The sequence below is a fragment of the Equus przewalskii genome, chromosome 17, assembly GCF_037783145.1.
Source record: "Equus przewalskii isolate Varuska chromosome 17, EquPr2, whole genome shotgun sequence".
Classification (NCBI taxonomy): domain Eukaryota; kingdom Metazoa; phylum Chordata; class Mammalia; order Perissodactyla; family Equidae; genus Equus; species Equus przewalskii.
The window spans coordinates 49,959,478-49,975,551 of record NC_091847.1 but is presented as its reverse complement, the minus strand read 5'-3'; the positions used below and the strand labels follow the sequence as shown (position 1 = coordinate 49,975,551).

The 16,074-nt window shown below is 37.1% G+C and overlaps 1 protein-coding gene across 2 annotated transcripts in view; it reads left to right on the top strand.

The window, feature by feature from the left end:
- TLK1 (tousled like kinase 1) overlaps positions 1-16,074 on the top strand; it is a 144,109-nt gene that overhangs the window by 59,273 nt on the left and 68,762 nt on the right. For both annotated transcript variants that reach the window (XM_070580127.1, XM_070580126.1), the window contains one exon: positions 8,147-8,218. In XM_070580127.1, coding sequence (XP_070436228.1) covers positions 8,147-8,218 — 72 coding nt within the window. The remainder of the gene's footprint in view (positions 1-8,146; positions 8,219-16,074) is intronic.

The following is a 16,074-nucleotide window of genomic DNA, read 5'->3' as shown; positions in this document are numbered from 1 at the left end:
CTCGTTGTTATACTGTATTGTTTAGGGAATAATGACAAGAAAAAGAAAGTACAGACGCAACCAGTGTAGGCTTTTCGATTCAAAATTGGTGAATCCGTGGATGCAGAACCCGTGGATATGGAGGGCCAACTGTATATCGCAGAGTTGTGCAGCCATCACTGCTGTCTAATTCTGGAATAGTTTTATTACCCCAAAAAGAAAGTCCATAAACATCAGCAGCGACTCTCCCATTCTCCTGCTCTCTTACACCACTGTCCACCTCCTGGCATCCAGTAGTCTACTTGCTCTCTCTATGGATTTGATTATTCTGAACAATTCATACTTTCACCTTGTGTAATGTTTTCATAGTTCATGAATGTTGTAGTATATATTAGTACTTCATTCCTTTTTATGACTGAATATTCCATTGTATTGATGTATCACATTTTGTTTATCCGTTCATCAGTTGATGGACATTTTGGTCGTTTCCATTTTTTGACATGAATAATGCTGCTGTGAACACTCTGGTACAAGTTTTTGTGTAGACATATGTTTTCAGTTCTCTTGGGTACCAAGGAATGGAATTAAGTCACTGTGATGTTGACACAGGAAAGAAAAATAGACCAATATAAGAGAATAGAGTCCAGCAACAGATGCATTCACATACAGTAACTTAATATATGACAAAGGTGACACTGCAGTGCAGTGGGCAAAGGGTGTTCTTTTATAATAGATGATGCTGGATCAATTGGACATCCATATGAGAAAAAAAATGACTCTTGACCCTCAACTCTTGTGACTTGTAGATCTAAATATGAAAGATAAAGCAATTAGGATTTAATAAGAATAATGACAGATTTCATAAATGGGGTCACAAAAGGCACTAACCATAAAGAAAAACATTTCATAAGTGTCACTGTGTTCCAGCAACACCAATATATGAGTGAAAAGGCAAGTCATGGAGGATTCATACTCAGCATATGCTAAGAGTTCTTACTATCAAGAAAGAAAAGACACACAATCCATGGTCAGAGTTTCAAATGCCAACTCGTTCTACCAGGCCTATAATGAAAATTAGTAGAACCATATCCTCTTCTTCCAGCCCTACGTTCTTTCTTCACAGAGGCAGTCCTCATCTTGTAGCTGTATATTTTATATGTTTTGTTTTATTTATGTCTGTATTTCAAAATAAGTTTATTATAGATCTTTGTCTTTTTCAGTTTTAGGTATTTATTAACTTTGACTTATGGAATATGAGGAGTTGACTCTTTTAAATGATTTACTTTTCTACTGCTATGGAAATACTGAAACTTCCCTGACCCCATCCTAATTTAGATATATTTCACTTTTTGGTTAGATCATTATTTCATTGTTTATATTATAAGTATATAAATTTTATTTACATCTGTGAGATACTATGGTTATGTTTCTTCTTTTGTACAACTCATTGTTTTCTCTAGAGTTAATAGTTGATTTATTGCTTTAGTTTTTTTCATATTCAGTGTAAGCATCCACATGCCCTCCAGCAGAGGTGTGTCAATCTTTTACTATTTTCAAATAAAAATTATTTATTCATTTTTCTCCTTATTTTTCATTAGATATCTCCTCTGAAATTTTTCATTCTTCTCTTCGTATCTAGGCTAGTTGATTCTATTTCTGCTGGATGCCAGTCATCCTGGAATCTCTCTTCTTGGTCATCATGGGAATTCGTTTTGTGTCTGTCCTATGTTTGAGCTCTTGTTTCCTGTGTGCTGGATCTTCTTCCTTCTTGGTCTGTTTCTTTGTTTTGGTGAAGCAGATTCTCTAGTCTGTTCCTGGGGAAAGATACCTGGGTAGTCAAGTATTTGGGACCTTGTATATTGCTTCCACTTGGTTGTTAGTTTGTCTGGGTGTAGAATTCTAGGTTGGAAATCATTTTATCAGAATTTTGAAGGCATTGTTCCATTGACTTCTAGCTTCCAGTGTTACTGCTGAGCAGTCCAGTGTCATTCTGATTCCTGATCCTTTGTAAGTTATCTGTTTCTTCTGCTCTGGAAGCTTTTAGGATCTTCACTTTAATCCCTGGCATTTAAAATTTTCATTTTAATGTACGTTGGTGTGAGTCTTCCTTGAACCAGTGTGTTTGGCTCAAAAATGTGTCCTTATACTCCAGAAACTCATGCTTTTGAGTTCTGGAAATGTTTCTTGAATTATTTCTTTGATAATTTCAGCTCCTTGATTGTCTTTTTCTTTTTCCTTTTCTTTTTCTTTTTTCCAGAACTCTCGTTATTTGGACCAAGACCTCTTGGACTGATTCTCTAGTTTTCTTTTTTCTTTAAATTTTTTTCGTCTCTTTCTGGGAAGATTTCTTCAGCTTTATCTTTGAGTCCATCTGGTTTTTTTCTTTTCATTTTGTCTATCATATTTTTAATTTCTAGGAGCTTTTTCTTTTCTTGTGATGAGAACTTTTAAAATTTACTGTCAGCAACTTTCAGATATGCAATACAGTATTGTTAACTATAGTCACCATGCTGTACATTGTCCCCATAACTTATTTATTTTATAACTGGAAGTTTGTGCCTTGTGATTCCTTTTACCCGTTTTGCCCACCCCCAACCCCTGCCTCTGGCAGCCACCAATCTGTTCTCTGTATCTGTGAGCTCAGTTTTGCTTTGTTTTTTTTTTTTTTTAGATTTCTCATGTAAGTGAATTCTTACAGTATTTGTCTTTCTCTGTCTGACTTATTTCACTTAGTGTGATGACCTCAGGGCCCATCCATGTTGTCACAAATGGCAAGATTTCCTTCTTTTTTGTGGCTGAATACTAGTCCTATATATATGTGTGTTTGTGTGTGTATATATATACATATTATATTTTCTTTATCCAGTTGTCCATTAATGGACTCTTAGGTTGCTTCAGTATCTTCACTATTGTAAATAATGCTGCAGTGAACATGAAGGCGCATATATCTTTTTGAGTTAGTGTTTTCGTTTTCATTGGATAAATAGCCAGAAGTGGAATTGCTCAATCATGTGGTAGTTGTATTTTTAATTTTTTGAGGAACCTCCATACTGTTTTCCATTGTGGTTATACCAATTTACAGTCCCACCACCAGTGCGCAGGGGTTCCCTTTTCTCCACATCCTCGCCAACACTTGTTACTTCTTGTCTTTTTGATAATAGCTGTTCTAACAGGTGTGAGGTGATATCTCTTTGTGGTGAAATTTTTTTCTTTATCTTTGGGTTTCAGCAGTTTGACTATGATGTACCTAGGTATGCTTTTCTTTGTACTTATCCTGCTTGGGGGAATCAGTGAGCTGCTTCAATCTGTAAATTTATCTTTCACCAACTTTTGGAATTTTCTCTCTTATTTCTTCAAATTTTTTTCTGCTCCTTTTTCTCTCCTTCTATGACTCCAGATACATGTATGTTAGACTCTTAATAGTGTCCAACAGACAACTAGTTTTCAATATTTTTTCTCTTTATTCTTTAGTTTGAATAATTTCTTTTGCTATATCTTCAGTACTTTCTCCATGCTGCTGTTAAGCCCATTTGGTGGATTTTTTATTTTAGAGAGTGAATTTTTCAGTTTTGGGATTTCCATTTGGCTCTTTTTTGTTTTTCTGTTTCTCTGCTGAGATTTGCAGTTTGTTCATTTATTACAAGTGTATTTTCCTTTGTCCTCTTGAGCATATGTACAGTAGCTGCTTTAAGGTCTTTTTCTACTAATTTCAATATCAGGGCTACCTTGTGGTTGGTCTCTATTGACTGTCTTTTCTCTTGAGTATGGGTCACATTTTCTTATTCTTTCATATGTTTAGAAATTTTGTATTATATCCTGCATGCTGTGAATGACACATTTTAGTGAATCTGGGATTTGGCATATTCTTTTGGAGACTGTTGATTTTTTGCTTATTATTTGTATTAGCAAGCAGTTAACTTGGCTGGACTAAAATCTAAGCTCTGTCTCCCCAAAGGGGACGGCAGCCGACGTCTCTGTTCGGTTGTTTTAGCCTTATCTGGAGTGCTGAGAGTCTGTTCCACTCTTGCATAGATCAGTAACCAGCCAGAGACATGGGTAGAGTTAATATGCAGAATTTGAAACTCTCTCTTTGTGGTTCTTTATTTTCCAGCATATGCCGTCTCACTTTTCAGTTGCTGTGGTAGCTCCAAACTCTGGGTTTTTTTTTTTTTCAAACCCTGGTTTTTCAAGCCAGTAATACTGCATGTTTTGATCCAAGTTTCAACTGCTCTGTGCAGCTCAGACTAGGGGCCTTCCCTGAGGCAAAAGCTGTAAAAACAGGAAACCCACCCAGTTCTATTCCCTTCTTCCAAATGTTGTCTCCTGTCCAGATTCTGCCTACTTTCAGTTGCTCAAGAGCCTTTAGGCGGTGGTTTTTTATATTTTTTTCCAGAATTTATAGTTATCTCTGGGAATGTTGGTCTGCTAAGAGGTATTCTGTTATTACTTGTAGCAGAATCTATAGTTTTTTACTGTTCATTTTAAAAAGGTAAAAATATCTCATGAATTTATATTATTATTTCCAATTCAAATCAGAACAGTTAGGTTTTTATTTACATCTGTATCTTCTTCTATACCAAGAATTGTGGTTCTTAAGGGCATAAAGCAAATGATAGAATTAGAATGTCACACAATTATTTATTCTTTCTGTATATCACACACAGAGCAGTTTAAAATAACAATACTTGTACACTGGTACTATCACAATGACCAAAATGATTACTGGAAACAGTCAAAAATTTTTTTTCCTTGTGTTTTCCATAAATTTCTATTCCCTAGTTTTTAAAACATTGTATTTTTAACAACTTTGTGCATTTAGCCATAAAATTTTATGCTTTCTTCTTTGTACTTCTCATTTAGTCTTTATCAACAAGTAAATAATATTATTGCTTGCCGTCAGTTCTTAGGTTGAAACTCTTATTCATTTTGGTTGTTTAAAGCCTGTAGATTCTTTGGAAGGTCTCAAGGGAGCAATATTTCCTGATTTCTAGCACTTTAATAACAGTTTATCTGTGCCTTATTTGTTAAAAATCAGTTTTGCTGAATATAAAACACTTTATTCACATTTTCTTTCCATGAATATCTTAAATATGTTAGTCGATTTTCTTCTGGGATAAAGTGTTACCTTCGAAAAATTTGATGTTGGCCTTCTGGGTTGGTATTCTCAGGTGTACTTTGTGCTCTTTCAGTCAGTTTCAATTTAAAATAAAAAATTTTCAAGAACGTTTTCTTGAATTACAGTTTTTACTATTTGATAGTGCTCTTTAAAGATGTCTATTATCTGAATGGTGGATCTTTGTTACTTCATTAGTTGCTTTCTCTCAAATCCTTTTTCTGTCTTCATTTCTTTTGATTTCAATATGTTCTTCCTTTTTATCTTCCAGTTCTCTGAGAGCATTATCTGTTGTATGTGTTTTCTCTTGGGTTCATTCAGGCTTAATCTTCATTTCTGAAACTATTTTTTTTTTCAATTTCTTATGCTTGCCTGAGTTCTGTTTCATTATTTATGAGTTTTCTGAAATCTGATTTATGTTATTCTTTTGTGTCTTGGTATTTTTGTAACGTCTTTTAGCTCATTTTGAAATTTGTTGTTAGTGCCGTCAAGTTAATTCTGACTCAGAGGGACCCTCTGTGCCGCAGAGCAGAACCCTTCCCAGTCTTTTTGCACCATCCTCACCTTTTGGTGCTATATCAGACAATGGTTTGTGCTTTTCGTAGGATTTTTATGGCCAATTTTTTCAGGAGTGAGTGACCAGATCCTTCTTCCTAGTCTGTCTTAGTCTGGAAACTCCACTGAAACCTGTCCACCATGGATCACCCTGTTGGTGTTTGAAATACAGGTGGCATAGCTTTCAGCATCACAGTAACTCAGTTGCCAGTGTGACAACTGACAGACGGCGCGTTTTGAAATAGTAGGTTACAATTATCATCTATTCTGTGGATATGTGTTCCTGGTATGTTTTTATTAACAGGATATTATTCTGTATCTTCTTTTTATTTTCTTCTTATAATAACTTCATGGGATTAACCTATGTCATCTTCTGTTGCTTACTTTTTTGGGTTTAGGATGGCTTTTCTTACAGAGCTCACTCTGCTGTTGTTTTTGGGCAGTCTTCAAAAGTGTGGCATTTGCTTTCTGAAATTTCTAGGCTTTACTCCCTTCCCAACTTCTACCTGGATATTCTCTTTTCTTTATATTCATTGTACCTATTGTAATCAATTTTTATTTCATTCCCAGTAGTTTATCCTCATTTGTGACTCCCTTAGTGAAGGATCGGTTTCAAGAGTTCACAGCGGCTAGATTGCTCCAACTTCTTCCGACTTCACCTTGGATCCCTTGCACTTAGTTACTATTGGAAGAAGCAGAAACCCTTCCAATTACAGCTTCTACTTAAATTGACCTTCTGGTCAGTTTGCTGTTGCTGTTTTGGAAGTCTCTGTTCTCAGATCTGTCAGACATTCTGTTTCCTTCTGCTTCCTCTCCTACCACGCAGGTCCTAGGGTTGTTGGTGATTTGTCTCCACCTGCTGTTTTGGGGGAATTTGTGGAGATCCTTGTCACCCAGTTTTATGTGAGATTTTAGGGTTGCTCAGAAATGTTGCCACTGCCTGAATTCTTCCTAAATCTTTCTAATTTACACTCTTTTTTTTTTTTTTCAAGATTTTATTTTTCCTTTTACTCCCCAAAGCCCCCTAGTACATAGTTGTATATTTTTAGTTGTGAGTCCTTCTAGTTATGGCATGGGGGATGCCACCTCAGCATGACTTGATGAGCCGTGCCGTGTCCGCGCCCAGGATCTGAACCAGTGAAACCCTGGGCTGCTGAAGTGGAGTGCTCAAACTTAACCACTTGGCCGGGGGGCCGGCCCCTAATTTATCACTTCTTAACTGTTGTTTATGGTGTTCTTTGTTTTCAGTTTAATAATTTCACCCTAATTAGATTATAACTTCCTCCAGATAGTGCTTGAATCTTAATCAGTTGGAGTGCTATTTTGTGTTGAAAACAGCCATTACAGAGTCCAGAATAGTACTGGACATGTATGCAATGACTCAGAGTAATCAGTTTGGAAATTACTCTAAGGGTAATTATAGGCCAATTTGCAACCTTTTAATGGTAGGATTAGGAGCTACTCTTAGAAATTGAAGGGAAACAGGGATATCAGCTGGCCTGCCTATACATGAAGTTCGTTCATGCATCATCTTTGGCTTATATGCCATAGTCTGTCATCCTTTGGTCTAAACATTCCTGGAAGACATTGATATAATGTACTAATGGTCCAAAAAGTCCACAAAATAATAAGCATCATAGAAACATATTGGAAACATATCAAATGTCATCCTACAGAATGATAGCTCATTTCTGTCACAGTTCAAAAATATTGTAGCAGAAATGTAGAAACTCTTGAGTGAAGCAATTAAAGCGGTCAGGATAGTAAATGATTTTCTTAAAAGACTAAGCCAAAACAAACAGAAAACCAGGAGTTGTCCAGTTTGTTAATATGAAGAGAGGCAAAGGGTATGGATGAGATATGATGGAATTTGATAAGATTGTGAAGGAAATTAAGGAGCACAAATAATACTTTTGGCTAAAGGAAGCACTAGTTTTTATACATTGGGTAGTAATTTTAAAGATTTTTTTATTCTAACAAAAGCCCAATTCCTTTGCTCCTGAATTTGGTGTTCTAAAAAATCAGCTAATATGGGGCTGGCCCCGTGGCCGAGTGGTTAAGTTCGCGTGCTCCGCTGCAGGCGGCCCAGTGTTTCGTTGGTTCGAATCCTGGGCGCGGACATGGCACTGCTCGTCAGACCACGCTGAGGCAGCGTCCCACATGCCACAACTGGAAGAACCCACAACGAAGAATACACAACTATGTACCGGGGGGCTTTGGGGAGAAAAAGGAAAAAAATAAAATCTTAAAAAAAAAAAAAAAAAAAAATCAGCTAATACAAGTCAGTTCCTGAAACACAGCAGAACTTTCTTGACTTGATAAAACTTTCCAAGATATTTATAGTTTTAAGAAGTTGATGTTTCTTACTTTTACTTCATTTGGCTTTCTTGCTTAAAGGAATCATATTTTATTTTCATTTATGAAGACAGATTATTTACTTTGTAATATGTTTCACTTAAAATTACTCCTAATTTTTATCTTTTTACTAATCTTTAACAGGCCTCAACAAATAATGAAAGCTCTAATCACAGTTTTGGAAGCTTGGGATCTTTAAGTGACAAAGAATCAGAGGTAAGTAACTTCATTTAAAATATGGTGCTATTAAAGTTAAAAGCTGGAATCACCTTTTTTTTTTTTTTTTTTAAGTAGGTTTTTTCCCCATCAATCCTTGTGCTAAAGGTTAATGCTTTTTGCGTTTCTTGTAGGAGCATTTTATTCTGCCTTCTGAAGCATGGCATTCAGACTGAAGACTGTATTTGGCATTAGAAAGAAAATATAGTTTCTTTGGTTCTGTAGCTGAACTTGTATGTTAGTGGTATAGATGTTCTTAATGGAAGACAGTTACAGCCGTTCGTAATTCTAAGAGATGAAAGTGGTTTTCAAAATCCGTTGTTTCACAGTTTTCTATTATTTCTTGTTCTATGCTTCCCTCTTAGTCTGATCCTGAGTAAGGGTTTGTTTACTTTCTGAGATAAACACTTTTTTCTCCTTTTGAAATTTTTTGTGGAATTTCATGCTGCTGTTTTTTACTTTTCATATTTAAAAATATCTGAAAAATACCCTCCCCTCCCACCCACTTACTTGACTCCACTAGGAAAGTACGTGGGATTGTATAAGTAGACATTTGGATCCACAGTTCACATTGAGCATGATATAACTGATGACATCTTTTTAAAATGTGTACACAGGAACTTCTTTGGGGCTTAGCAATTCACTTGATGCTACAACTTCACCTTTTGTGGATACAGCCTGTAATATTTCCTTTTCTCAGATAACAGAGTTCTGTCACCTGCTTTTCAACATTTGTAGTGTGTGTGTGTGTGTGTGTGTTTTCCCTGTCATTGTTAACTTACTTCTACTTGATCCATTTTAACTTTTTTTCTGCTTGGGTTAGTGTAGATATATCACCTTGATAATACCAATAGGTCATTAGCACTCAGTAACTCTTAGCCATTTGATTTTGGTGTTCAGTGGAAAGGGAATGTCAAAGGTGGCATCTTGTTAAGCCCTGTGTTATTCCTAGAAAGCATCTAGGAATCTCTAGACAGACAGTTTTGTGTAGTTCTATGTAGGCACCCTGACACTCCAAAGGAGTGTGGCATAGGGCTCCTCACTCATCAGGCTTTCCCTTCCGCAGAGACAACTGGCAGGCAGCTGAAAGGACTGTGCAAGTGACGGGACTTTATCTGCAGTAGGTTCCCTTGAGGTAAGCAGTAGGCCCTGTAGCACCAGATTATTGCAGTTTAGTTTTTGCAAATTAACACACTTATACTAAGTTCTTAAAAATTGTAGGTTTAGATCTAGTCAAAGTAGAGTTTTCAAAAACTATATCAAGAATGTTTTAAATAATTTTAGATATTTCCCTTTTCTGTTCACCAAATCTGGTGTTTTTGATAGTTTTTTTCTTTTTTTTAAGATTGGCCCTGAGCTAACATCTGTTGCCAATCTTCCTCTTTTTTTTTTTTTCCGCCCCAAAGCCCCGTACATAGTGGCGTATCCTAGTTGTAGATCATTCTAGTTCTTCTATGTGGGATACTGCCACAGCATGGCTTGATGAGTGCTGTGTAGGTCCACACCCAGCATCCGAACTGGTGAATGCTGGGCCACCAAAGTGGAATGTGTGAACTTAACCACTCGGCCATGGGGCTGGCCTCGTTGATAAGTTTTTTTAATAGCAAAACATAGTAAATGTTAGATCACCTATAACAGTTTTGTATTTCTATGTTCTTTATAGGTAGCCATATCCCCAGTATAAGTTATAGATTCAGTATTTGAATTCTTTTCAAAGACTTGGTCTATAAAAAAATACCACTTCCCTTTAAAGAATTCCAAGGATCACTTTTGGCTATGTTTTTAGTTTAAAATGTTGGGCTTTTTTCTTTAAAGACCATAGTGACATTTGTAGTGAAATACGATTTGGTTAACTATTAGATACACTTAGCTTTATTTGTATAGAAATTTTGACATTTGGGGCAGCATTAGAAAAAGAGTACTTTGGCCTTTGCTGTTCTGTGTTCTATATGTGGAATTTTTGCAAAGTAATGGTTACGTCAGGTCTCTTGATATTTTGGAAATGACTACAGGTTATCCATTTTCCTTTAGATTTGAAGAAACAATTCTTTTTTGTTGTTGCTTTCTCTTTCCATGTAAGAAGCTACTTATCAGAAAAATGATTCCCAGGTTTTGTTTCTATACTAGATACCTTAATTAATGAATTCCTTTGTGGCGAATTTCATACACTTCAAAATACAGATATTCATAGGTCATTAAGTAAAGTTGTTGAGAGTAAACAATTGCAGGATAGTAGTACTTTTTTTCCAGTACACCTAGTAGCAAAGTTTATGTAGTGTTCCATTGTCTTCTGATGTCTTTTTATTCTTTTGGTAATCCATCCCCTGATCTATTATGTTTTTTAAATATTAGTTATTCTAATTGTGAACAAATAGTACTAAGAGGTTTATTAAAAAAAGAAATAGCATTTCTCTACCAGCCACTCATACCTCATCCCACTCTATTCTTTTAGCTTTTCTTCCTGGTATTTATTTCCGCATTTTAATATAAATAACATGCATATCTTGCTATTTTGGTTCATCAGTTGGTCATTGTCTGTTGACTCTCTTTGGGTATGTATGAAGATTTTAGCTTACCAGTGTCCCCTTTCCCTAGTTTCTATCCTCCTACCCAGTACTCTTTTCAGACACTCAGAAATCTCCTGTTTTCTTCTATCCTTTTACTGTTAAAACTGAAAAGCAGCTGATATTCACTGTTAGGTTGGTTGAATCTACTTCACCTGAACTTTTTGTTTTCAGTTTATATATGAATTATTTCATATATGAATTTCTCTTTCATTTCTGAATGTACAATTGTAGAACAAAAAGGTTTTTCCTTTTGTTAATGAAATCGCCTAGTACGTAGGAAGGTATTGGTCTTGTTTTGCTGTATTTTACATCACTCTAGATCTATCCAACTTGCTCCAAAAATTCACTGTATTTTCAGTAAGCATTTATTACATATTATTTATATTCTGGCTTCTGTGCCCAGGCACAGAGAATATAAAGATGAATAGGATACAGTCTCTGTGTTCACATGAGGTCAGTGTCTAGTAAGACAGACAGACTGCTTCATAAACAGTGTGGGCTATGCTATTCATAGATGTAAGCACAAGGTACTCTGAGAGCAAAAAGTAAGAAACCCCTAATAGCATCTGCCTGCAGGGGAGAAGAGGAGAGGGAATTGAAGAGAGATCTTCCTTCAAAGAAGAGATGATAGTTGAGTTATTAGGAAATTCTATGAATTCATCCTAGTGGACAAGGACAGAAAGTACAGTCGTCTGTCACTTGACAGGGATATGTTCTGAGAATGTGTCATTAGGCAATTTTATTGTTGTGTGCACATCATAGAGTAACTGAAGGTGAACAAAATTTGCTACCCCAAAATGTGTCTCTTTAACATGAGGATTAGTTTAGGTTGATTATTTTTAAGAAACAAAAGACTCAGGAAGTTTTTCTTGTTACCTCCCCCTTAACTGCCTGAAAGGATTCTGGAAAAAAAAAAAAAAACCTGTCTCAGGAAGTGAACTGTCACCATCACATAACATGAACTAGGTGGTAGACAAGGAGGAACCTAGAAAAGCCTGTTGGGCTCCCCTCTGTGTTCTTCGGTTTCTGTGTGGCCAAACACTTGTTTTCCAAACACTTGCTCCTTTTCACCTACCTGTGAATTGCCTCTTTTCCTTTGGTGTCCCTGACTATCCCTACCCCCCACATCTTCTTTTGTCTTTAGCTGAGGATGGTATTTAAAGTGAGGGCTTTGGCCATTTTGGCAAGTTACTTGGTTTTCCTGGGTTTCTCCCATGGGTACACGTTATTAAACTTTTGTTTGTTTTTCTTCTGTTAATTTGTCTCACATCAGTTTAATTCTTAGACCTGCCAGAAGAACCTAGAAGGGTAGAGGAAAATTTCTTCCTCCCCTGCAGTACTTACACAAATCTAGATGGTATAGCCTGCTACACACCTAGGCTGTGTGGGATTAATGTTATGGCACCTCTATCATATGTGTGGTCCATGGATGACTGCAATGTCATTATGCTGTGCATGACTGTATGAGAAGAAGGCAGGCAGAGGGACTAGGATATGCTTTTGCTTTTGCAGGGAAGCATGACAAGTAGTTTTGCTGAAGACATAGGGCAGTGATTCTTAACCCCCACTACACTTGAGATCACCTGAGGGGCTTCAAAAAGATACCGAGCTGCCTAGGTGATTCACTTGGTTTGCAAACTTCTAATATAGGGAGGATATACAAGAATGGTGAAAGATAGGCAGGGGTCAGGGTTTGAAAGTTCTTGTATTTCATAGTAAGGGATTTGGACTTTTATCTAGGTAATGGAGAGCTGTTGAAGCAGGGGAAACAAAACACAAAGTTGCGATGAAGAAGCCTCTCTAGGTGGCAATATAGAGGATAGGATTGGAGGGAGGTGACACCTAGGTTGGGAAGATCATTTAGTTAAGGAATACTGCTGCCTTTACAAAACTCCAAACCTCCAAAGTTTAATATTAGGAGGAAAAACTTGAAGTGTGTGAGATTCAAATTATAGTTTCCTTTTAGGTTCTGCCTTCTCCTTCAGATTCTCTAATTTTGGTTATTGATACTATCACCACCCAGGCCCTGCTTCCCAAACTTTAATGTGCGAGTGAGTTATCAAGTGTTCTTCTATCTATAGGTCTGGCATGGGAGGTTTTGCATTTCTAGTAAGGTCTCAGATTCCACTAGATTTTAAAAGTAGAATCAGTAGGGTTTGATGATTGGATGAGGGTAAAGAAGGAAAGAGAGGAGCCTAGGATTATTTAAAGGTATCTAGGTTTGGGTGAATGATAGGGCCTTTGACTGAGATAGACGACAATGAAGGAAGATGAATAGATTTGGCATAGAAGGTAATGAGTAAAATTCTGGACAACACTGAGTTTGAATACCTGTGATATGACCAAGTGAAGATGGACTCCATTTAGGCAGTAGGAACTATCTGGAGCTCAGGGAAGAGGTCAGGCTAGAGTTGAAGACTTAGGAGTTTTGGGCATAGATGTTAAAGGCTTGGGTGGTCTGAAGATTCCTGAGGGTCCCTGAGACTCTCTCAGGGAGTCCACAAGGTCAAAACTATTTTTATAACAATGGTAAGATATTATTTGCCTTTTTTACAATAATGCTAAGACATAATTGGCTTTTTAACTTTCGTTTTCTCATGAATTTACAGTAAAAATTTCCAGAGGCTATATGACATGTGATAACATCACTCTGACGATTTATGGATTGTGTACTTGTGTATTCTAGTGTTTTAAAATCTTTTTAGTTGTAAATTCTAAAATGGTAAATATCAGTACTTGTAACCCACATAAATAAAAGCTCTTTGGGGTCCTCAGTAGTTTTTAAGAGTTTGTAGAGGGGTCCTGAGACCCAAAAGTTTTAAAAATTGCTTTTGTAAATGTACTCATCCTGATAGAGTGTGTAATGCTAGGAAATGTTAGCAGACTAGATGGCTGTGCTGGAGAAAGAGCGGTAGCCTGGTAAGGAAGTGGATGGAGAGAAGGAAGAAAGAGAGGAAGTGAAGAAGGAGAATAATGAGTAGAATTAAATGTCATGGAAGTCAATTAAGATAATGACTATAAAAAGTGACTAAGAATTTGTCACTTAGGCTTAGTTTTAGTAGACTATTGGGAGTAAGATGCCAGATTATAGTCAATTAATGAGCACTTGGAAAGTGAGGAAATAGTGACAGCAAATATTGACTACTCTTGGCAGACTCTTGCCTGTGAAAGAAAGGAGACGGTATCTAGAGACTTTTAACAGGCTTGATGTATTATGTGCTAGGGAAAGGGTCATAGCAGAGCTGTGATGGGACAGGGACAGTGCTGAAGAGAGAAGGGGAGAGAGAGCCCAAACTAAACAGCTTTTCTTAGAGGCAGTGTGAATGGTGAGATCCAGACTCTGGGTGGGCAGGGTTAGTTGTGGACAGGACTGTCTAGGAACATCCTTTCCTTTGGTGGGTGAACTTTCATACCTAATAATCTTTCTTTTACTTCACAGTGAAAACAGAGGTTATCAGCCAAAGGGAAGAATCACGAGTGGGTTGTAGGTGTGAGGAGAATGATAAAAATTTTATGTGAGGGGCAAGGAAGGGAGTATATGCCGGGTGGTGGTGGGAGAGTGTCACTCATTCTTTAACTGTTTTAGAGCACCTGAAGGAGTAAGAAACGTGGTCTGTGTGCCTTTTCTGCTGGCTAAAAGTCCAGATTATTTTATGAGGATAAAAGAAGGAGCCCATATTTCTTGGTTATCAGTGTTTTCCAAGTTTTAGAACCTGCCTTGATCTACCTATTTGCCATTCTCCTTCACTGTTTAAACACAAAGACCATGTCTACTTTTTCTAAATTCTGTATGATTGCTGTTCCCACACTACCTTGCCCCAAGATGCTAAGATAAATTAAGTATCTTGTAGCTCATTTGGAATTTATAATGAATATTAACACCATAACCTCTCCTCTTCTCTACCTCTCCTTTTGGATGTCCTAGAATATATTTCTCTGCTTTGTTTTATTTCTTACTCAAGTTAGGATATTTGCGCCTGAATATAAATATTGAATCACATCATCTTTAGTAATGTTGGAGAAGCACCTTGAAGTCTGTGTTATACATGTGTGCTTACATATAGTATGCTACATAATAATGTTTGTAAAGCAGACACACATGTCAAATTATTCTATTTTTGTCTAAATTTAATCTTTTTTTTTGTTTTCAGATTTTATTTTTCCTCATTCTCCCCGAAGCCCCCCCAGTACATTATGTATTTTTAGTTGTGGGCCCTTCTAGTTGTGGCGTGTGGGACGCCGCCTCAGCATGGCCTGATGAGCGGTGCCGTGTCCCTGCCCAGGATCCGAACTGGCAAAACCCTGGGCTGCTGAAGTGGAGTGCAAAAACTTAACCCTACTCAGCCGCGGGGCTGGCCCCTAAATTTAATCTCTAATATTCATTCTTTATCATCTGTATAACCTGAATCAGAGTTGGACAATTTAAAATATATTCTCTCTCTTTCTAGAACCAAAGTTTTTTCCCCCTTCCTCCTGGGTAATTATCAGTTCTTTAACCCTCTATCCACTGGCATTAATTACTGTTTATTTTTGATCCAAGTGCATTTGGAGATTTTTGAGTTATTTAGGGTTAAGGATTTTAAGTTATAGATGTAAGAAACCTGGGACAGTTGTTGCATATAGACATTTAAACTTAGATTCACTTTCAGAATTGTAGTGATTTTAATGAAAGAAGAATGTATAGATATGGTGCCTTGACTGTCTTAATTTACATCAAATGTTGATTAAAGAAGGTCATTTTATGAAAGAAGATCTGATTAGTTTTCTCATTTGAATTAAGTTTCTAGAAGTAGCCATGAAATTTGAATCAGATTTTTTTTCTCCTGGTGAAAGATTTGCTGTGCGCTAACGTCTGTTGCAAATCTTCCTCTCTCCCCCCACCACCCCCAAAGCCTCAGTGCATGGTTTTGCATGTCCTTGTAGTAAGTTCTTCTGTGCGAGCCACCACCACAGCATGGCAACTGATAGATAGGTGGTGTGGTTCCACGACTGGGAAACAAACCCAGGCCACCGAAGTGGTGAGAATGCCGAACTTTAACCACTAGGCCATCAGGGCTGGCTTGAATCAGACTTTTTTTTTTTCTTGAGGAAGATTAGCCCTGAGCTAACTGCTGCCAATCCTCCTCTTTTTGCTGAGGAAGACTGGCCCTGAGCTAACCCATCTTCCTCTACTTTATACGTGGGATGCCTACCACAGCATGGCTTTTGCCAAGTAATGCCATGTCCGTACCTGGATCCGAACCAGTGAATCCCGGGCTGCCGAGAAGTGGAATGTGCGAACTTAACTGC